This window comes from Copidosoma floridanum, unplaced genomic scaffold, assembly GCF_036245765.1.
Source record: "Copidosoma floridanum isolate Cflo_tuat_1 unplaced genomic scaffold, Cflo_Japanese_pri ptg000025l, whole genome shotgun sequence".
Taxonomy (NCBI): domain Eukaryota; kingdom Metazoa; phylum Arthropoda; class Insecta; order Hymenoptera; family Encyrtidae; genus Copidosoma; species Copidosoma floridanum.
In genome coordinates this window covers 6356761-6379905 of record NW_028321902.1, presented here as the reverse complement: position 1 = coordinate 6379905, position 23145 = coordinate 6356761, and the positions used below count along the sequence as shown (strand labels likewise).

At 39.2% G+C, this 23145-nt stretch overlaps 1 protein-coding gene across 1 annotated transcript in view; it reads left to right on the top strand.

The window, feature by feature from the left end:
- LOC106637711 (uncharacterized) overlaps positions 1 to 23145 on the top strand; it is a 121691-nt gene that overhangs the window by 34115 nt on the left and 64431 nt on the right. The window contains exons 2-3 of the mRNA XM_089595496.1: positions 15370 to 15453; positions 15698 to 15727. Coding sequence (XP_089451622.1) covers positions 15370 to 15453; positions 15698 to 15727 — 114 coding nt within the window. The remainder of the gene's footprint in view (positions 1 to 15369; positions 15454 to 15697; positions 15728 to 23145) is intronic.

Below are 23145 nucleotides of genomic sequence, written 5' to 3'. Positions count from 1 at the left end.
CAGATAGGAGAGAAAAATTTGTACATGACCTTTTTCAAGTTGCAATTGGTAAAATATGTCAATACTTGAAAAATTTCCTTTTTTCTTCTTTGAAAAAACAATTTTTCGTTTTTCAGATATTTTTAGAACTTTAATTTGATTTATTTCTTCTACACCTCAGCGGTAGCAGCTCTCGGCAGTTCGAAGAGTGTCCTCGATAAAATTTTTATAATTGGATAGGTATATCCCGAGGTCCTTGTAGCTCCGACGAAATGTTTTGATCCACATTCGATACCTGACCTACATTCGCGACACTTTGCTTTTCCCACTTTCCGAGTATGCATGAACCACGCACTACGTATTGGAATACCTCGGAGCAAGTTTTTATAAAATAATTCGTCACGTTTGAGCAAAATTTCTTTTCCTCAAAGTATATCGAAACTTTTTTTTAGGCACGGCCAATGTACGGTAATGACTCATATTTTTACTTATACTTTTATGACGTTATATTTTTACTTATTGACTTAGATTTATCTTGCCTAACATCTGAGACGTAATTTTTTTGCACTTATCTGATGATACTTGTTTCCTCTTTTTACAGAAAATAATAATTTGTACCTGAGGGGTTTTACTTTTTTAAGTGTAATAGATGGCTATGGTACAAAAAATGACTCTTTATATCCACTACAAGAATAATGGCCCTGCCTCGAAAATGGCCACCCATCAGACTAACACTTCTTCCATCTCCGGAATCTCTGGGGGCAAAAGTTTTACTTTTCTCTCGAGCCCACGTCAAACTTCAAATTTTTCTTACGATTCGCCGGAGTTCCCTTATCAAGTTGTATAATTCGGGTCATCGATCAAACTCATCAGTGACGTTTTGTGGGATTACGCCAATTCTACTTTTATCCGTATTATTTGCACTTTGTTCTTTAAAAAATTAGTGAATGTTTTTTTTTGTTTAGTTTAAACTCTTGGCAGGTGCTTTTTTTTTAGTTCATTAACATTACAGGTACGCGCACAGTTCGGATGTAACTCATAGCAAAATGTGTATACTCGTGTCCACAGGAACTCGGTGCAGATCAGATAAAGGAATACTAATGGATGATGTAACAAAAAAAGTTGTTCAAAATATTAAATAGTGTGATGCAAAACACAAGAGTCTAAAATGTGGAGATACTCATGTGGTCCAGTTTTTTAATAATGTTAAGCTGAAAATCTCCAGATTTAGTTCAGTTTCCAGAGAGTCGGTAAGCACAGGTACGATGCGCGCATTGAAATTCCCAGCACGAAGTAGTTGACTCAAGCTTTCAATTTCGAGGATGAAAATTAAAAACGATGTCCTTCTCTAGTCCCGCTATGTGAGAAATTCCTTGCATTTCCTGTGAGGGAAGGAGGAGGCGTCTTGAGTCCACCATTTAGTCGGTAAGCCCTTGAGGGATTAGGGGGTGAACCTCCACCCTAACGAGGGGACATCTAGCTCTTCTTCAACTTAATCCAAGTGAGGGAGGGAAGTGGAGATGGAGAAAAAGTGCGTAGCAGAACTGGAGCGAACTGAGGCGTAACGAGGACAAAAAGAGGACACTCTCACTCCTGACCTTGTGCGGGGGAATATTAAAACGTAGCGTTTACTGGAGCAAATTGCGCAATTATACGACACAAAGAGATACAACAGGGACCTTCTTTCCTCACATTTTCTGTGTGATTTGGCAGAGTATGTCTGTACGGGGATTCTTCTTTTTTTTCCTACGAAACTTGTTATGATTTTGTTAATTTTCGATTTTTCTTTTAAAAAAAGGTTACAGTCACGCATTTTTGGGAAACAATTACACACCCCAACAATCGCCATTGCAAGCGACTGAGGGTGCGATAAAACCAGCCCAAGCATTTCTTGGGTCACGCAAAAATAGTTAGTCTCCAGTCAGCTGGAAATCAAGAAAGAAACAAAAAAAAGGGAGAAAATAAACGGGACGTGCTTTTATTTAAACTGGAAGGAAAGGGGCAGAGGGCGAAAGTCGTCCAAATACGTGCACGAATATGTGGAAAATCGTAGTCGTTCCGCATTATAATGGCCGCGTGCCACCGCCAAATGCAGTACGAAAATCGTCCACCCCCGAACACACACATACGTATACCTAAGCCTTTGCATGTAAGTGTACCCGAGCACTTGGCTGGTGGTACCTTGAAAGGAGGGGGGGGTGGTATAAGGCAGGTGCGCGGGTGTAGAGAATCGATTCAGCAGAGGAACCCTAGACAACGAGGACCTTCTCCTCCTCCTCCTCCCAGTCGCTGTTGGCACACATATACACTTATGCGCATAGCTTTGCTCCGCTTCTGGCAAACGATTTTTAACCGGCAATAGAGAGACACCGATTTTCGAGTCGCGTACACTTGACTTTTTCTTGGGCTTTTCTTTTCAAATTTTCCTCGCATGTAGATATACGTGCAGGAAGGCTCTTTTGTACGCTCGAGTGAGCTCCTGCTGTTTTGCTGCTGCTTGCAATTTTCCGATCCTCAAGCCAGTCGTGCGTACGTGCCCCGCGGATTTCCGTGTCCAATCTATCTCCTCTTCCTTCCATTTTTACGAAGAAGAGGCTCTAGCTGTCTCTGTCTTACTCTCATTTACATAGTTTTACCCCTCGCTTGTACCTCCCTGCGGAAATCCCTAGTGAGCACAGTAGCTTTCACGTGTGGTTTTGCTTTTTTTTTTATTTTTTATGTGTATCTTCTGTTCCGATGCAAAGAAAACGCTTTTATTGGAATTCCTTTTTTTTTGGGCAACGTGACTCTCATGCGCAATGCTCAATTTCTCAAGCTTCCCGATATATGCAAAGTCCGAAATGACTGTTTCGATAGCAGTGATACATGGACAGACATCCGGAGCTAATTGTTGTCATCACCACTCTCACAATACGAGGTAATAGCGTTTAAGAAAAATAAATATGTGCTCGTAAATAAAAACCGAGTTTTGGAGATATCAGTGTTTTTTTGAAATGTTTTTTAAATTACGGTATGTTACTACGTTTATCGTATGTACTCTGTTGTAATTTTGCATTTTTGCAATCACGAGTTTGTGTCTCATAGTTATTCTAGCGATACGTACAAGTTTTCCTATATTTACATAGTAAAAAAAATTTTTACTTCTTTCAATTTGCAAAAAAAAGTTACGTTCTTACGTACTAGATCAGTGACTTCTGATTTGGTAAAAATAGCCAATAATAAATTTTATTGTATTACGGCTGATTCCTCTCTCAATCTTCTCTTTGAAAAGGCAACAAAATACTTGAATCTTAAGGATGCACTAATTGTGGTTGTAAGAAACTTTTTTTACAATTAAAAGAAACATTTTTTTTTTTACATCAAATTACTATATTTCCTACAACAATCAAGGCATCCTCGTAGGTAGGACGAGTGCATAGCCACTTTTCCATTAATTGGCTCTCTAAGCAACTAACCAAACACGAATCGCACGAACACTCCATTTCAGCGCATGACTGTTACATTATCTGTTACTCTCGTCGGTCGCTTTTAGTGTGGGTATCATTAATCTGTACTTTTGTTGTACACCCACTTTTTTTCGAGACGCATAAAAGCCGACGAGGTGACTTTAGTTCTGCTGCATACGATTAATTACATACCTGCAGATGCTTCCCCCGTGTGTACACTAAAAGCCATTGTTTCTTAAGGAGCGACTGCGGAAGCCCCAATAAATTGTGCGCAAAGAAGAAACTATTTTTTTGCAAGTACGAGCTGTGTGTGAGTGCTCGCGCGGGGAAGGCATTACCTACTGTTATTGGGTCACGAGTCAAGACTCTATTAAAATATAGTTTTTTCGGAAAGAAAACTTTTCGCTGATAAACGAGTACGTACTTGTACAAGAATTCAAGAGAGACTATACCGAAAAAAATCACTTTATCGATCGTAAGATTTTTTTTTTTTATTTTCAAGCAAACTTTTGTGATATCCAACAAAGTCTCAGAGATCTGACTTATTTTCCTTTTTCATATTACCTATGTACATGGGGAAGCATTTTTTTTTTTAGTTGAGGTCCGGAATAACTATTGCTCCGAGTAACCTTGGGGTCATTTTACCTCCAAAGAAACTTAATTTAGAGCGACACCAGATGGACTTTTATGCGAGAAATTCATATGTCTTTCTCTCGACGCATTGGCTGTTTTACGTTGCCCAAAGACCCATAAACTGGTTTTTACAGAAATCTCGCGTGTTGATGGCCTCAACACTCCCCACCATGTGTGTGATTTATGGCTTTTGCGTGTCGTACATTTATAGGTTACACTCGTGAAGAACTGGATGTTTATCTTCCCTTTCGTGTCTCTCAATTTGGCGGGTGCTTTTAGTACGGCCTACTGACGTTTACTTGGTCCTTTTGTGTGGACGTGATTTTCCTCCAAGCGACGACCTTTCAACCCTCAAAAATATTTTTTTTCTTCTGTATTCTATGGACACACCAGCACTAATGGACCAACGTACAACAATGAAGATTTCACACCGGTACCGTCGATTATTCGCTTCGTATGCGTCACCATGAATTACTTAAACATAAGTGTAGCAACACAAACGTTGTAGCTCTATCTCAGATGTTCAATAATTAATCACCCTCAAATACTAATAGAAATAGTCTTTTATTAGGTATTCTATTTTTACATCCCGGTCTGGAAAAAGAACTTTTTTTTATAATGAACTCACTGTAGTGTAATAATTCCAGTGATATTTTCTGACTAACCAAACATGACGAGTAATTTTTTAACGTCAAAGGAGCTAAAAGTAAATCGAGCCTTTAAAGAATTAAATACGTTAATTCAACGTTCAGGTAACTACCGAATAAAGTAGTCATTGGCATAAAAACAAAATGTAAAATAGTCTGTCAATCTGAGGAAGGAAGATCAGATACTTTGGCATCACCACGTGGTCATTTGAAAGAGCATTACCTTCCCACTTGTATACTCCCGATAAACGTCCCAATACTATATTCTTCGACTACAATTTGCTGTACCCACACACCAACGACTGGCGAAGATCTTCTTGTAACTTGTAGAGGAGGATATAAAGGGATCCACGTGACGTGGAAAAGTAGCATCGACTGTTCGAGGGACAAGATTGATCGGCTGGGGGTTACTTTCGCACTTGTCTTACATTGACATCTACGTGGGTATCTCCTCCCCAGGACTAAACTCTTCGCTGAGCGACACGGATAATCCATATCCATCTACTTTTCGAGGTACACGTGATCTTTTTCGTGCTGACATTACCTTACAGCAACTAATCCCACTTGACGTATGGCAAAGAGTGTAGTCGAGGAAGACCCACTACGGCTGCCCATATCAGTCATTATTGGATGGTATCAGCTACGGGGCGGCTGCTCATTCAATTTGATCTCATGTTTGGATACATCCCGATTGAAGGGACGACACGAAAGTATCTATTCCCTTTCCCCTCACTCAGTGGACCTATTGATCACTTACTCGGATATGCCAAATGCTGATTAATTACTTGTACTTCAATATTTTTTACCTTTTTTCTTGCGATGGTATTCGGCAGCTAAATTGATCGAGGGACCAAAGGTTCTTTTTACGCACATTGAGTTCATCCTTTTCTTCAAACAGAGGGTATGGATATTAATCTTTCAGGAGATTTTTCTGCATAATATTTTTTAAAAAAGAGTTCCAAACCATAGGGACAAGATAGGGATTCGTGAAAAGAAATCCTCCATAGGCTGGCAATTTATAACGAGTACTCGAGTCTATAGAGAAAAAATAAAAAGATGGAAAGGTATATATGTAAAAGGGGGTTGGTCTCTGCTATAGCCAGGAAAGGTACTCTAGTGGGGCCCTAGGATGGCTAATCATCTGTAACCACCTTTACCCTCGGCATCTCGAAGCCACGCAGTTTTTCACCAACTCACTCTTACCCCCATCCCCTTATGTATCGTCCAATTAGTTGGGGGATGCCTGTGAGCCTCATCTTCTTCCTCCTATTTTTCTTTTTCTTCTTTCTTCTCTTAATTGGCACGACAAATATACACACGATTAAAAAGATTTTTTTCTCTCTTTTATTTTTTGTGCTACAAATTTAACGTGTTGTTTAGCTTTTGATGGCTCTCTTAGCATACAGTAGAGTATCTTTTTTTTTGTTGTAACACTCTAGAGGTAAAATCATTCGTGATTTGATTAGTTCATTCAATTACTGTATTCAATTTTTACTTAGTTTAAAGTAGAAGCCTGAAGCTGAGAATAGTTCGACGCAAAAAATTTTTTAAAGAAAATTGACGAGCTTTTTCGAAAACCTCCATATTGTAGGGTGTTAAAAAAAAAAAAAAAAATTTAGAAATAAAATATACGGTAATGAATCGATACGTTAGTATTAACATTAATAAATTGGAAAAGTAGTAATATTTAGTCCTCATTGCGAGCTTCTAAATACAATTGCCAAGGTCAGATAAAAAAGCCTCTAAGGGATAATAAATGGCGTCAGTAGTGATACCAACTATTTATTGATACTCATGGCAATAAAAGCCTTCTATGATTAAATATTTAAAAGTGTTTACTTGGATGCTTTTGGGGCAAACAAAGAAAAACAATTTAATTGGTGTTGCGAATCAATTGGCTCGTCGGTTGAAAATACCACCACTCGTACTTATGTTAACTCCAGGGAACAAAGGTACAAAAGTCCCAGCCACAGCCAAGCGATATCCGAAACCTTGGATCAGTGGAAGCGGAGTTACTCTCCTCCCTTGGAGCGTTGAATTAATGCCACCGTATAGTGGAAGCTGCGGACGCGTATAAGTCGCGCGTTTAGTCGAATCTCGTTAGTGAAATTGGAAGGGAAATCCTAAGCTGCTCCTATGGTATTTTCTCTCCTGTTGGTCGTCCCACTTCTGCACTATGCATCTACCACGGATTTACCTACACCCTTCCATTTTGACTTAAACGTTGGGGCTTGACCAACATCAGGAGGAGAGGCTATTGCAATACCAGTGTTGGCTGGCCACCTCATCAACAATCCCTACTAGACTACTGTGTAACACAGAGAGAGGTAGACAAATCGTATACAACAGAAGCGGACGATTATCAAAAGTTATGCAAAAGGGAGATAAAACAGTCACAACTGCACATGGCTCGTTCCAAGTGTATTTTAAAGCCTGGAAGGAACAAGTTTTTTGCTTTGGTTTATCATTACACGTTTTAAGCATTTTTTCAATTAATTTGTTTCCATTAAGTACCGCTGCAGGTATTAATTCATTACAACCATCAAGTGGCGTTAAAATGCTTTCATTTCAGATGTACGATTCAATGCAGAGCTATATGTTTTCAGAGGAGACTCCTCGAATATTACCTCGGACAAATGTATTTATTCGATAGTGTTAAATATATTTCTATGCATTAATAACTCTATGAAAAAATTTGCCAAATCAAAATTACGTATTTGGTGTGACGAAAAATAGATGTGAAAATTTTAAGTAGAAAACACTACGTTTAGTCAGACGCACGAAAAATCACGTACAATCACCTTCTGCCTACCACCTCTGAAAAATAAAGGTATTATTGAACACCAATGTTCGCTACAACACCCTTAAGTGTAAAATCGGTCGCAGGAGGTGAGAAAAGGACGGCTCGAAAGAAGTTTTGCATGAACAACTTTTGGAGAAAGAACCGTCTGGCGGTGGGATGGGGGGCGTCCAAAAGCGAAAAGAGTCATGAGCGAAAATCGATTTCATACGGTGAGACGAGTGCAAAACTTTGAAAAGGTACTTGGGGAGGGGGGAACGGGTAAAAGTCCCTACTGGAATACCTCCCCCCCTCCGACGAAGTTTTGCGAGAAAAGCGCGTCCTCGCCGACCAGAATCTCGACAAGTTTTCAGCTGTAATATGAAAATATACGAATGTCTGCTCTCCCCTCCCTTTTGAAACTCGGGCTCTCGATTCCGCACGGCCGCCGAGCACTATTTAGATGCAAATATCGATTTTTCAATCCATCAGACAAATCACGGGTAATCCGGCACAAGGAAAAAAAAAACTTCTCATTTTTGTTAAAAGTCAAGTATCCGTATGAGCGCCCAAGAGCTTCAAATTCTAGCGAAGGGTATTAAGGGGAAAAAAAAAAAAATTACCTGAGGTAGCCAAAGGCTGGCACAACAAATCGATCCACAGGCAACGGGTCGTTTCGCGACACGCAATTAGAGTCTCACTTACCCTCAAGGCGATGCTTATCTGGTTTAGACGCGATTGGCCGACCAAAGAGGTGGGCATGCAAGGTGTGCTCGACGGCTCTGCGTGTGCGAAAAAGAAAAAAAAAAAAAAAAACCTGTCAGGGTATAAAAACGCGAAGAGAAAAAAAAATAATAACAGAGGTGGAAGAAGGAAGAAGAGATTGGGGCGAGAACTAGATAAGACGAAGTACACGCACGCATGCACGCGTGCGAGGGTGCGACGGGGCTCTTGAAAGCGTTGCTTTGGCTTTATCGACGGGAGAATGGCAACGGAATTATTTTTTTTTTTCATATCACGCAGTCGACTTCAAATTACTAAAGGTTTTTTTTTTTTTTTAAAGGTAATAATATTTTTATGAGCTAAGTCAGAAGATTTATACTTTTTTTTTTTGTTTTTGCTTTGCTCGTTTATTTGATTAGTGATAGTATGAGCAAAGCCGTCTTCATCAAAATACTTTAGATATTTCATGTTCAGTCTTGTAAATTTTGATAAAAATATTCCTGTACGTACGGAGTTTTTAGTTATTAAAAAAAAAAAAGAAAAAAGTTAAAATACATTTATTACTGATTTTTTAGTGTATTTATTTATTTCATGATTAACTAAAGGCTAAAAAGGCTCCATCGACCTTTTAGTGTGATTTCAGAAACCAGGGCTTGGCCCGCAACGATGACAGACAGGTGCTTGAGAGCTCTTTCGTTAGTCCTCAATAAACAGTGTAAGCACAAAAACAAGCAAACACCCCCGGAAATACAAAATAGTCTCACCGAGATCGAACGCACTTGCTTACTTTTTGTTGCAAGGATAATTTTTATCTATAGTAAAGCTATAAAGTGAGGTTTCGATGGTAGGAGAGAAAAATAAAATTTAGATTTTGTGTGAGCTGACACTTTTTGTAAAAATTTATTGTAGGGAGACAAATAGCTATATGTTTATACGTATTTTAAATGACATTCATATTCATTTTTCTTAATTTCAATTAACGAACTTAACTCAATTTTTAAGACTTATTTACGTTAGATGAAAAGTCTTTTTTAATCTTTTTTTTTAATTATCTTCAAAAACATTAAGAGACATGTACTTTTATTTTATCGTAATCAATTATTTCACTTCAAAAGTACAAAATAACACTGTTGTCATGCGATTATTCAAGATTCTACAACTATTTTGATAATAGTTGTAATTTTGGATCATATGAACTTTTCCATTTTTCTGATTCGAAAGGCAAAAGAATTTTTTCTCTCCTCATTAGAAACTAGAGTGAAAGGTGTTTGAAAACAATAGCTTCACCCATCATTCGTTACTCCAAAACGCAGCTGCCGTCCTATCGTCCTATCCGTTCAGGCTCGGGTATCACTCCAAGCCCGACTAATCATCATCAACGTCCACGTTATCCCGCTAGGTGTGTGCTACGCATAGACACGCTGTCCCGGTGCGTGACTCCCATTCATGAGGCGTCATATCGGTATGCGCTGGTATATGCTTGTCACACTGCGTTCAAGTAGTAACTCATTCCAGTCATTGTTATCGGAAACAAAAAAAATTTCAAAACGCATTTTACACATCTTTCGTCAAAATGTTTCGACATCGCAAAACAAATCAACAACCAGCCGTGTAGGGGCATTTTGTAGGACAAACAAACGCGCAATCAATTGAATAAATAAACACGAGCGGGAAGCGAAAACTAAATAACATAATCCTGATGATCCGTGCTGCTTTCACGCGATGAAGTGTCGCCGTGCGTGCGTGCGTCCTGTTGGCCAAGCTGATAATTGAAAATCACTGTAGCACCCTCGACATCCTCCCTCTCTGTGGATCTCTTTTCGAGCCCCCGGAGTACACGCAACGCGTTTCAACCCCCAACTCCATATATATACATGTGTGTACAGGTACAGGATCACTTTGTCCGCGTTACTTTATCTCCGTCCCACTCCAGTGCACCCACGCGTACACAACACAGCTCGTCGAGTTTTCCGTGCAGTTTCCACTTGGTTATCCCCCTCCGGTGGAATGTATGTCAAACTTTGTGGGATTGGGCCTCTTCAACCATCAGATCAGAGTAGGGCTTTTTTCTTGTAGTACATTATATTATACGTGTATAAAAGTGCTAACTGATAAAAAGACAAGGGCACGGGGTGTCGCTGCTGCTGCTTCTTAAAATGTCTCTGTTGAAACATCGCAATTTTATGAAAATAATTTACCGTGAGAATCAAACAATTGCACGAAGATACGATAGATAAATCCCATAGAATCGAAACGATCGGAAAATGAGTGGAAACCGGGTGGGTGAGAGGAAGGGAGTACGAGAATAGTTACAAAATGGACAAATAAAATGAAAAAGTTGAACAAAAAAAAAAGAGTCCCGTTGCTGCCGTCGCTTCGGTGGATCGTCGAATAGTCGATTATCTGCTTTTGAGCCATTGTCGAAAAGTTCCGATTCGATGAGTTTTAGTCCCTACCAACAGTGTATACAAGTGTATACATCCCTACTTCCTATATTGAACACAGTTGGCAAACTTTTATACTCGAGTCAAATTATCGGCTTGATTTTCCTACCCTCCCCAACCCCCAGTCCACCATCCATTCATTGGCTACTCCTTTATACGCTTCGAGGAGGTTATTAAATGCATCTTGGTGGAAAATAATAAAAATCTACTTTCTCAAATTGGAGGGAAAATGTAATTTCCAAAACGTGAAAAGTAAAGGTGAAGAGACAAAAGAAGGACAGAGTGAGTGTTGTAGGGATGGGGTGGAGGAATAAGAGAAAGAGGAAAAAACACAAAAGTGTAAGGAATGAAGTAAAAGGGTTTGGAAGCGAAGGGGTAGAGGGGCAAAGGTATGCAAAGCAGGAGAGAAAAAATATCTCGAGATAAGGAGTAGTCTATAAGGGTATTCGAAAGAAACTCAACGAAATGGCTTATGGAAATTAGAGATGAAGATAAAAGAGGAATATGATATTCTGTTGAAAAAATAGTCTCTTTTCTTACCATTTCTACAGCCAACCCGTTTGAGATGAAGCTTTAATTGGACCCAAAGATGAAAAGAATGACTGTAATGGCTCTACCCTTCAGTAAATATTCCATATATTTGGTAAATCATTTTAAACTGTGAGTACTAACAGAAAATTAAAAAAAAAAAAAAAAAAATGTAATTTCTGTTGATCATCTTGACAATGCGTCTAAAGGACATAGGGGGATTGTTATTGTAAGCGAAAAAGCAAGATTAAAAAAAGAGGAAGGGAATAGGATGAGCTACAAGTTTGGAAATGAGATAAGATTAAGAGGAGAAAAGGATTAAATACGCTATCAATGATGAAAGAGATGTCCCGAGGAAATGCCAGAGTCGATGGGAAGATTGGAATATGTTTCGTTGTATCTCGACAAAAAGGACAATGGTAAGGAAGGATGAGGGGGTGATCTATTTTTTTTCACAAAAGAAACTGGAAAAGTGTAGGGGGCAGGGGGTGATCAAGGAGCCAGAAGCAGTGGTAGCGGAAAAAAGTCAACGAAGAGTATCGGAGGAAGGGAAAAGTTTCCGTTGTTTTTATTAGCTTGCTGTGCTCTCCCGGTATACCCTTAACTTGCTCTTTTTTTCCTTTTTCTCCTTTTCCTTGTGGAAAGGGGATGAAATCGGAGCAACTGAGAAACCGGCTATTGGCAGGGCTGACATAGCTTATAAATACCAATAGAGACAGAATTGCAGGGGCTGCTTATCTTTACTCCCTTTTTTTTCCTTTAGCTCTCTCGCGAATGACGCTTCTCATAATTCTCCGGAACTTCACTTCTCATTGCTGTTTACCGCTTTTTGCTTTTCTAAAGTAAATTTATCTCCCCTTTATCTGGCAATTATGTAATGATGCCTGGATCTACGTGTACATATGATATTTTGGGATTTACACAGAAAAAAAATTAAAAAAAGGGAGCTCAATGTTGTACCAAGTTACAAATTTTAGAATGTTATTAACAATAGTTAGCTAATAATTCTATTGTTATGTACCACTTGTATGTTTAGTATCCTTCTTAAGCGCTATAAATGAACATTGCATCGGTATTGTTTTATTTTCAAATTTAGGATAAAGCTTTTTTCAACTGCTAATATACAATTTCTTCGAGTAATACCCCCTAACTCGTTCCAGAATTAAATTTGTTTTTGAGGGACTCAAGCAAAACAACAAAATCAACAAAAATATCAAGCTCTGCCGTTTCACTCGAGGTAAACTTGAATTACCGCTTTCTGAAGCGTATAAATGTACTATTACGACGAATCCAAGCAAGAATGGATGGAAAGTTTAAAAAAAAAAAAAAAAAAGATGGAAAGAAGAGTCGAGCGTAAAATACGTGTCGGGAGAGCAGCGAGTCCGGTGCTTTGAGGATGATTCGCCCGTCCTATTGGGTTACCTCTCGAGGACGCCCTTTTACCGGGTCCCCCGTGGAATCGGATTACCCTCGCGCTTCTCCATCTCCTTTCTCTGTCTCTTTATCGAACACTTCCTCGTCTCTTCTCTTCGCTGGTAAGTGAGAAATGCTATTATCGAAACTAGCTGTCCTCTCAAGACCTTTGCTCTAGATTATTTGGCTGTTAATGTAGCTTAACGTTTCTTATAGCAAAGTTCGAGGAACAAGTTTTTGCGATTGACTTCAGTTGTTAATCCACTTTTTTATTTCACACTTAATTGTTTTCTTCACTTGATGAGTATAGGTACATTCATTTTAATATCGAAAGCACATTGTTTAACTCGTTTCCCACGTTGCTTCTAACTTGCTTTTTGAAAAATGATGCGAGGTAATGCCGAGTAGCAATAAAAACGTAGGTAGGAACCAAAAGGGAAAACAACAGCAGCATATATGATACTTTGAAGAAGATGATGAAATCCCACAAAAGCTAAACCATTGGTTTGACTTTTTATTCCTTTACTCTTAAACATTAAATAAATCAATGGAAAAAGTATCACCGATTCAAGGGAATTTGCAACGTAGTTAATCATTAAATTATTTATCTTTAAACTTTTAAGTGATTCCACCGCCCTTTTTTCAAATATTTACGGATATCCTACCACAGTTACGGTTCCACTAATTGAGCCACACGAACACACGCTGAAAGACGCGTCCTAGTTTATTGGTGCTCGAGGGGTCAGATGAGCTGGGCAAAGGTCAATCGAAAATAACGACAAAGGGGGGATACGAGGGGCGGTAGAGTAGCTTTCGCAATTCTCTCGAGTCCTACGAATTGCTGCATCGCGGACATGTACTATCTCTCTCACGTACAAGCTCATCCGATGGATAAAGTTTCGATTACAAGCTTTTCAAAGATCATCGCTTATTCCACTTTATCGGAGTCCGAAATGAATATTCGATTCTCCGAGAGATAAATGTTGGCTGAAATACAATTTATCGCATGCATTTTCGACCGCACATCCAAGAGCAATCACACGCTCCTCCGCCATGGCGCATCTGGTTCTACGAAAGAGTTATGAAAGACGGAAAATAGATCGATAATATGTTACGAGCGGCATACAAACAGCCTTATCACTTTGGGCAAGGGATATGGGATGGTATTAGGGAACAGCCTCGTACATATTACGTATTCGCGGGAAAAGTGAAAATCAATAGAGACACGTGAGAGCCAAGGTGCAAGTGCACGGGGATGCAGGTGTAAGCATGCAAATGCTACTGCCAATCAATATTGAATATATTTGGGTACCCACATGGATTGGTGTTTCGCTTTGTTTGTTTTTTTGTTACAACCATTCCCGCTCTGCGACTCTGCAGGGCGCAATAAGTTTTTTCCTCCATTACCGTGCAATATAAAACAATTGTGACGTTGTGTTCTCAGATAATTCCTTGCTATCTATAATTTTTTCTGAAAATATTTAAAAATCTTATTAAGTGTAACATCGAAGTTTTTATTGAAAAATTAAAACATAAAACAGAAAAAAAACCAGCACATATCAAATGGGGAAGGTGTCATTGCACGGCGTACCGCAGCGATTATCGGCCGAGAGCCACATCGATCTCGTTGATCGAGAAAAAGCCATTTCCCGACTTAACGATTCTAATGGCCACGAGCAGCAGAACAAAAAGAAAAAAAAAAGAAAAAAAGAGAAAAAAGGAAAGGAAAAAGCGAGAGAGAGATATCCGGGTGATTTCAATCGAGGGAAGCACTTGGCGAGCCACACCGTTTAAGGCCAATCGAGCATACCGTGAAGCTATGCGTATATAGAGTCTCTCTTTGCACGTTTTTCGTGCTGCCAAGGGATGGAAATCCAAAGAGAGAGGATAGTTCGACGGGGATAGGTGTGACGTGTAATTAATTGTCCACTTTACACGTGCGAGCGATGATTATTGGTCAATCATTGGTTAATTGTCCCTTCAACCACAGAATTGCGTGCAAATTCACGCCTATATGTTATGTATTACTACGCCCTTGGACAAGAGTACCTCTTCAGTTCCACTCGACGATTATTATGAGTAGTTTCGAGGAGTTTGGAGCTTCTCCCGTCCATCCCTCACTTGGTGGCAATGACAACATGTACACAAGTGGTGTTATCTCTACTTGAGTAATTTTGACCTCGATTTTATTTCGTCTCTATTAGCTACCATTATTATTTTTATTACCCCTAGTTTTTTTTGTTTCGTTTCATCACTTAATTTAAAACTGACCCATTATACAATATGAATTTTTACTACCGATGATTGATGAGGAAAATCCGTGCAGGATAAATTCCGATTGTAACTGGTTACCTGTGGCCTTATCATTTCATCAAAAATCACAATTCAGTGATATCATTTGTGGAAAGGCTGTCGTTCATTCAAAGGGTTAATACATCGCGCACATGTCACTCTTTCGTTTCAATAAATTATGGAGTTGACCAGTAAATCGCGAGGTATTGAAAAAAGGGGGTGAGTCTCGCATTGCGTTGATTGAGCTGTAGATATCATGATTTTAATTGACCGGAAGCTGTACTTTTTGATGGGCGTATTTACATGCATTAACGTATCTCTGATGTACGCGCCTCTAATGGTCAAAGTTTATTCGTTTGACGATGGCAATTAGCCGCTTCGACGTTCACATATTCATAACTCAAATTGGCTTATCTTGTAACTTTATTTAATTTGTTAATCATACGAGCAACGAGTTAATACTAGTATTTATTTTCTGGTTTCAGGAGGAGGACGAAAAATCGTCATGAACTGCCTATTTGCGAGGAAACTGTGTTTCGAGCATCAAAATTGCAGCGCCATCCTTAAAGGTATAATGCATGTTAAGATATTATTCTCAAAAGCCAAATACGTCTTTGGAAAAAATTTCTGATTCGCTTACTTATATCTGTAGAGTAAGTCCATCGTGACTGAATTTTCTGTAAATATTTTTGTTCAAGACTTGTTTCGGTAAAAATTTTCACCAAAGGTAGCAATATTTGATAAATATAAGCAACCAAAATTTTAAATCGTCGTCTGATGTTAGTTTCATGGTTAAAAAATTTTTGTTTTCAGTCATACCCCGCGTGTGTGGACCCGAATTAGGTAAGTACTAAAACTTTCTTGTTTTCTTGTGCATGCATGAAAGAAAGTGTAAAAATTTACATGCCTGTCCAATATAATTGTGTTCCGTTTTTCTTTTTCAACCGCGTCATCGGCAATTTATCAGTTGATTCCTTGAGTATCCTCAATCACTAGTTTTCATATTAGAGATTGATAAAAAAAAGTTTGTAGTGTGTTTGGAAGAAACAACCCAAAGACGAAATTTTATCTATTTGGCATGTAACATATTTAACGTCAGTCACTTTCCTGAGCTTTTATATTGATTGTCTGAAAAGTCTGAGATAAGTCCTATTCATAGCAATAGTGAGTTGCGAAGGTCGTGCTTCGAACTCGAGGAATCCGAATATTATACATCCAACCGACTCTGTTACGCCAACCCGCACTTGCAGTTGGTTAACTGTTAGTGATACAATGAATATATTCTATTCCATATGTAGATATTAATTCTTCTTATTTTGAACGCTGGTTATTTCAATTTAACTGACTGATCTTTCACTGAAACAAGTTTTTTACTGCAAATATTCGAGCGAATCAGAATTCAAACAGAACAAAATCGCGATTCCAAGTTAACTGGTTGAAAGTTGACGTGAGAATTGAAAACTTTAATTTTCCAGGAGAGCTTCAATTTTTCAAGCATCCCCATGCTCGCGGTTAAAAAATAAAAAAAGAAAAAAAAATAGAAGAGACAACTATAGCTACTGGTCCATTTTAAGCAAGGCTAGTCGTTTCGTTGGCAAATCCTGTGGGAAATTCGATGGCGCAGGGCTAAATTTCTCGTTACCCCGAAAATCTGACGTTCCTCCCGTGCCTCTCCTCCCCCTTAAATCGCTCGAAATTTCGAGCAAGAAGGTCTTTGACCTCCCGCGGGACTCGTAAAAGCTGCCGCATTCCAGTCTTCCTTTGACGGAATAATGTTTCTTCTCCCTGCTCAGCGTCTCTCCCTTTTTTACCTTCGACTCTGGCTTGGCCCTTACTCTTTAAGTGTATTTTCAGAGTACACGCCATCGCCAGAGTTAGACTGTCCAAACAAAAAGCTGCTTCTTACCGGCTCCACTTTTTAATTTAGTTTAACGTGGATGGCATTACCGATGCGTCTCGTAAAATTGTAAATCCATGCTCTTTACCTTATCACCGTCGGTGGACGGAAAAACAACAATCCCAAATCTTGCTCTTTCCTTTAGTCACAAAATATAAAGGCAATTAAATGTATACTCGTGGAGCAAAAACAGTGGTTTTGTTGGGACATACAATTAACGGAACAAATTATTAGGGCAAAAATTTTGAGTTAAAAACCTTTGGGTTAAGGTAATGTTGGTGGGTGGACGAACAAATAATACCACAATGAAATTTTTTGGCTCAACCATCCTGTGGTTACTAGTAAAAACTTTGTATGTTAAGTATCTGTTGGAAAGAAGGAAGGATTATACATAATATTAAAGCAGATTCTTTATTTATTAGCTGGGGATGCAAGGTTTAGATTAGCCAGTGCACAGTGTATACGCGAATGAAGTATAAAAGTATCATTAGGTTAAGTTCATAAATAATAAAAAAAAAAGTAAAATTAACTTATAGCATTACAATAAAAACTTTATGATGATAATGAATAAAAACTTTAGAAATAGTATGCAGGAGTATAATAAAATTATTACTAACGAAAATAAATGATTTGAAGAAAGAGAGAGTGAGAAAATTTTCTCAAATTTCTTCAATACCAGCTGGATGGGTGGATTTTACATTCAAAATTTAAACTCCATAAAATAGTTGGAAAATTGCTAAAGAACGTGCTTCTGTGTAGACTCTTGAACAAAATAACAATGTATTTATCATGAAAAAGGAAAAAAAGTATAGATCCAAGTACACGTAAAAAGTGAAAGCAATCTCCTCGATGGTACGAGAAAGAAATGGGGAGATGGATGAAATATCCTTGGAAATTTCCCGTTAGCGCACTCAAGCACTTGAGCCACTCTGGCTCTGTCGTACCTCGAAATCCCCGAGTCCGTCCACTTCACCGGCTCCTCCCAACCCCGGCCCTACACAATCTCCTTCGTCGATCACATTCGGAGCCCATTTCGTGGCTCGTCCTCTTCCGCGACCGTGACAACCGGCCCGTGAATTCTCCGGTAAAAACGACGTCCGTCCGACTACACAACTGCTGCTTCTCTTCCACGAGAACTGGAAATTTTTTATTTCATTTGTACATCATGATTGGGTTTTGGTTATTTTTCGCTGCAGTGCGTAAATATTTTTTTCAGCGCGACTCAATGAAATACAGGGAGCAACTTCGATTCGTCTCGAACAGTCGATAATAGCAACCATAAAAACGTAAATATAATAATAGTACAGTGATATTTTCGCAAAGTTTCACAATCAGTCGGTCTTTCTCGCTGTGACTATATACCTACATGCAACAGCAGCATCTGAGCATCTGCCAACTGCACTTATTCGCCCTCCTTCCGTAGGTATATACAATTTTTAGGTCGGCGTCCATGTCCTCTGCAACTGACAGTTTGACTCGGGTCGTATAAGCCAACAGCAGCACATATGTCTACAGACATATATACTATACGTGGATATGTTACACAAGAAGGAGAGGAAGCATTTAGGAGTTCACGTGGACGGGGGCTTTTATCGCGGAAGAATTACCCGTTTATTTGCTTCCTTCCTTCCTTAGTCCTTTATCTGCCAACCAGAACTAAAAAAGGAAGGGAGAAAAACATGTGCTTTGCTCTTTTCAACTGAGCTGCTCTTTCTTGTATCTGGAGATGCTGAGCTCCTTATTTATGTTTTACTTACACTCAACTGATCATCTTATTTTACACGTGCACACATATTATTATTTAAAAAAAAAGGAAGCATCCCTTAAAGTCACCAAATTAATCGTGTTTTTTTTTGTAAAAATGGCGTGACCCAAATTATTCGTGACTTTCTGTGTTTCCATCACGATGGTACTGCTTAAACAACATTTTTCTTCAACAGTGACTCCTCCGTCATCTGGACTTTGGGCGTAGATCAGCAAAAAGCTCCGTTTGGTTTACATGTGAGCACGTGCGTATCAATCAGCGGTCAGTCTCTCTTATGTATCGACAAATCACTTCTGACACATTTTCACGCTGAGCTTTTCAATTCTTTGATAGATAGGAGCGCTTTTTACCTGCAGAAGTGCATGTAGTAAAAAAAAAAAAAAAAAATTGTAGAAGCATATTTTCCAGCGATCCATCAAAATCAGGATCGATCTCCATTTGACGCATGTCGTATACCCATAAACCCTTTCGAGCCCTGGAGTATGGAATCTCGTTTGGCTACTCCATTTTTCAATCAGTGTTTTGTTTTCCACATGGGCTCGCTGATTTTTTTGTTGTGTCAAGCACATTATTTCGAATCAGCACTCGTACACTATTTAATCACGCCAGACAAATTTGTGTAACTGCAAAGAAGCTTCGGGCAGAAATAATATATTTCGCGAAAAAACCGGAGCCGGCTGAGCGTGTGGCGTACGTAGACTTGTTGCCTTGACTCTTTTTTTTCCACTGCAGAGAACATCCGTTTGAAAGTTAACGGAGGGAATGTTCTTAGCGATTCCTCGAAACTTAGCTAACGGAGAACGGCAGAAAGAAAATTAAATTTGGAGAATTTCGAAGCAACCCATCCACCTGAAAAGTTTTCAGGAAGCAGAGGATAGAGCACATTACTCGAGAGGCCTCACGTTGCATTATTGATCTTCGCGGCCGAATTTTCATCGCCGTACACTCGTATACACACGAAGGGTACCGACCACTTTTTTCGGTTACAGCTCACGAATTATTTTTAGAACCGTTCGATCGAAGTTACATGAATATTTGAATCGGAAAAACTTATTTTTTATACAACTGGCCTATATTTTTATTGATGAAATTCATCAACGATATGTATGGACGATAAAAAAAGTAGGTACTACTACTACGCTATTGATTTGGAAAGTCACAAAAACGCAACAACACATGAGTTATGTGATTTTTCGTCGTCATCGGTAGAAAAGCACACACGTGATCAGAGTTGCAGTTTTTGCAGAAGAGCAAAAAGAATCGCTTTGACCTTTGACCCTCGTATATTTATAAACAATTTAACACGGACTAGCTTAGGTGTAGACATTGAACGTGTGCATTGCGTTAATGAAAGTGTAAATAAAAATGAAAATATAAGAACTTGTGTTTTTCTGAGAAAAAACAGCCAAGCGCATGCTCATCAAAGGAAGCTTCATTTTTAACATAAAAAACTAAATGCTGGAAACTCGCAAGATGGAGCTCAAAGGGTGAAGAGATCACGCCAGTGACGACGGATCGTGTGGATGGATCCACCGACTGCAGGTGTATGTGTACGTGTGTGGTCGTGCCCCGAGAAAAAGCGGAGCGTCGGCCGCTCGAGTGGAGGTACGGTCGCGGCTGTGTGTCCTCCTTCCCTCTGCACTTGATGCCCCGAGACAACAGAGAGTCACGAGAAGAGCAGGTGGTGGAGGGGAGGAGAAAACTCGAGTGCAGGGGAACAAGAGGCTGGCCTCACGCGTGTCTTCTTTTTTTTTTTTTTTTTTTTTTTTTTTTTTTTTTTTTTTTCATGGTAGGAAGTTGCCTTTACTGGAGGTGTTTTTTCGTGTTGTTTATTGGACTGCTTTATTGGCCTCTAAATCAGTCTTGCGGTTTGTGAGCCGCGCAAAGCTGTTCATTTTTTTTTTTTATTTTTTTTTTTTTTTTTTTTTTTTTTCGCTGGACACAAAAGGCAGGGTTCATTAAATTTCAAGGGGGACATTTTTTCTTAAATTACGCACTGCATGTTAGAGAAAAATAACGAGAGATCCTGTAGACGTTATTGTTGAAAATTATTTGTCTCCTGCTGTTTCCAAGACTATTTTAATAATTGTTGTCTGCATCAACTTTCAATTTTGCTTTACAGAAATATAATTTATGATGGAGATTGAATTTAAGTTACAACTTTTATCAACGTGTGCACGAGCTGTAACCACATATTAAAATTAAAAAAAAAAGATAATTCATAAGGAATGGGATTCATTGTTATTTGTAAATTAAAACTAGGAGGGGCATTGAAATTCACCTTCTTTTACACCCATAGGCAATTCCCTTTCCTTCATCCACACCATGAAAACACACTGATGTACGAAACTTTGGTAAATCGACTTTTTAAAAATTCCCTCTGTCTGCGTCGCTGCCAAAGCGCTCGTTAATTACGTGAAAGAAAGAAGGCACGCCTAGTCCCCCCATCCCCTCCTCCTCCTCAACTGCACAATAGGAAATTCCCGGCAGGCACATGTACATGTATAGGTACAACCATCCTCGAGGGTAGACGTATAGATGTTACAGGTGCTCGCAGACCCAAGTTTAGAGCCACAGTGGCTGGGAGCACTGCAATCGATACGTTTGTTCCCTCGTTAGTCTCTCCTCCCCCTCCGGTACCAGCTAATTTCGCCTCCTCACCCCGGGATGGATATAAATACACCAAGCCCCGCTAATTGGGTCGATTCTGTAAATTATTCCCGATGATCTGGGGGTAAACTGGCGAATAACTTTCGTTCAATGTAGGTAACTTTAATTTTAGATCGTCGTTGGTGGTCGCTGTCGAGCATCACAGAAAAAATCATATACTCTTAAATAAATAATTTTAAGTATGTATTCAATTTATTTTTAATTTTTTTTTGTTGCTGTTATGACCCCCTTTTTAATATCACAGCCTGTGAGTAGCACCAAGTTCATACCAAATTGATTTTTTTTTTTTTTTTTTTTTACGAAATCGAGGAGTTACGAACTTCGAAAAATACCCTTACTACATGGCTGGAAAAACGCTAATATTTATTTAAACCTCAATTTCATCTCAGAGAAACTTTGTGGATCTTAAAATTTCAGGGCGACTCCAAGTACTTCCGTCCCCATCCGAAAAACTTGGTACGTTCTTGGCAGTAGTTTCTCCTTACCCTAAAAAGGCAAAAACTTTTTGCTGCTCCAGCGAATGATATTCATGCATCAGAGTAGTTGGTGCAAGAAATTTAATGAATGACGTTACGTCACCCACTGCACCCATCAGCTGAGGCATTGTGGAGATTAGCTAAAAGTCAAATATTTCTCTTGGCACGGGGCCTTCGCCGCGTCCTAGCCACAGTTTTATGGCCACCAAGTTTACCTTTGAAGTTTTTGCCGATTCCTCTCAAATCCTCACTTTGTTCCTCAATTTCTGTAATAATTTTGTACTATTTGGAAAACATTTCATTTCTACTCCAAAACTTTTGCGAACACGTTTGAATGAGCCCATATTTATGCATCCTGCAATTATCATTATTACCATCATCAGCAGCAACACGAGGTATCATGATCAAATGTTAGGATTAAATACATACGAGGATAATAAATCAATGCACTTAATTGAATATGGATAAATTATAGTACGTGCAACAGCAGCCACGAGGAAAACATACAATTGCAACACGGTATCGCAAACTAATAGAGCGAGTATTTCATGGCTCATTGGTTTCATGATTTTGTGGTGCGCGAATTACAGCAGAGAAACAGGGAAGAGATGGAAGGAGCCACTAATGATCAGTTCTATCGAGTAAATGTAATGGTATAAGCCCAGTGATGCTCTCTCGGCTGCTGCTGTCGATGGTGTCACTCGTACAGGAAGAGCCCGCAAGTACCTATACGTGTGGACACTCACTCTAATCAAGGTGTCTCTAAGGGGAAAAAAAATCAATCGTGTGCACAAAAAAAAAAAAAAAAAAAAAAAAGAAAACGAGGTGTAGGTCGTCTCATCCTCCCGTGACGATTAATTAGTCGAGGGGAGGTGGTCCGTCGTCGCCTGTCCTTTTGCTCGAGACTGGCAGGCCACAGTAGTGTAATCAATCTGTGGTCAGACGTCGCCGTCGGTCCAATCGCTTGTCGTCGATCTTTGATTCGTTGGCGTCGGAGGGACTGGGATCTCTTGTTATACTGCATCGCTATAGATGCTATCTTGCCTCTCTGGCTTTTCCAACCACTGCGACTTTGATATCAGTTACCTGGAAATTTTTGGATTTTAATTTTTTTTTATTATGTACGCGTTTCATTCATTTCGAGTTCATTAGGAAAAAACGGCTTTTTAATTTAGAAATTAATGTTTTCAATGGATATTTTAGAAAGAGTGCACGTCGCATTTCATAACACAAGATGAAAAATTAAGATAGGAGGAAAAAAAGTTTCGAAAAAACTCGTGATGGAAGTAACGAAATGGATGCATCGATAAGCGCTGACCATCGAGACGAGGGAGGAAGGGATGGCAAACGAGACGAAGATCGACGTATGGATATCGTCCACGTACATTACGTACACACGCCACAGGGTCCATTTAGGGGATGCGCGTCCAGACGTGGCCATAGATAGCACGAG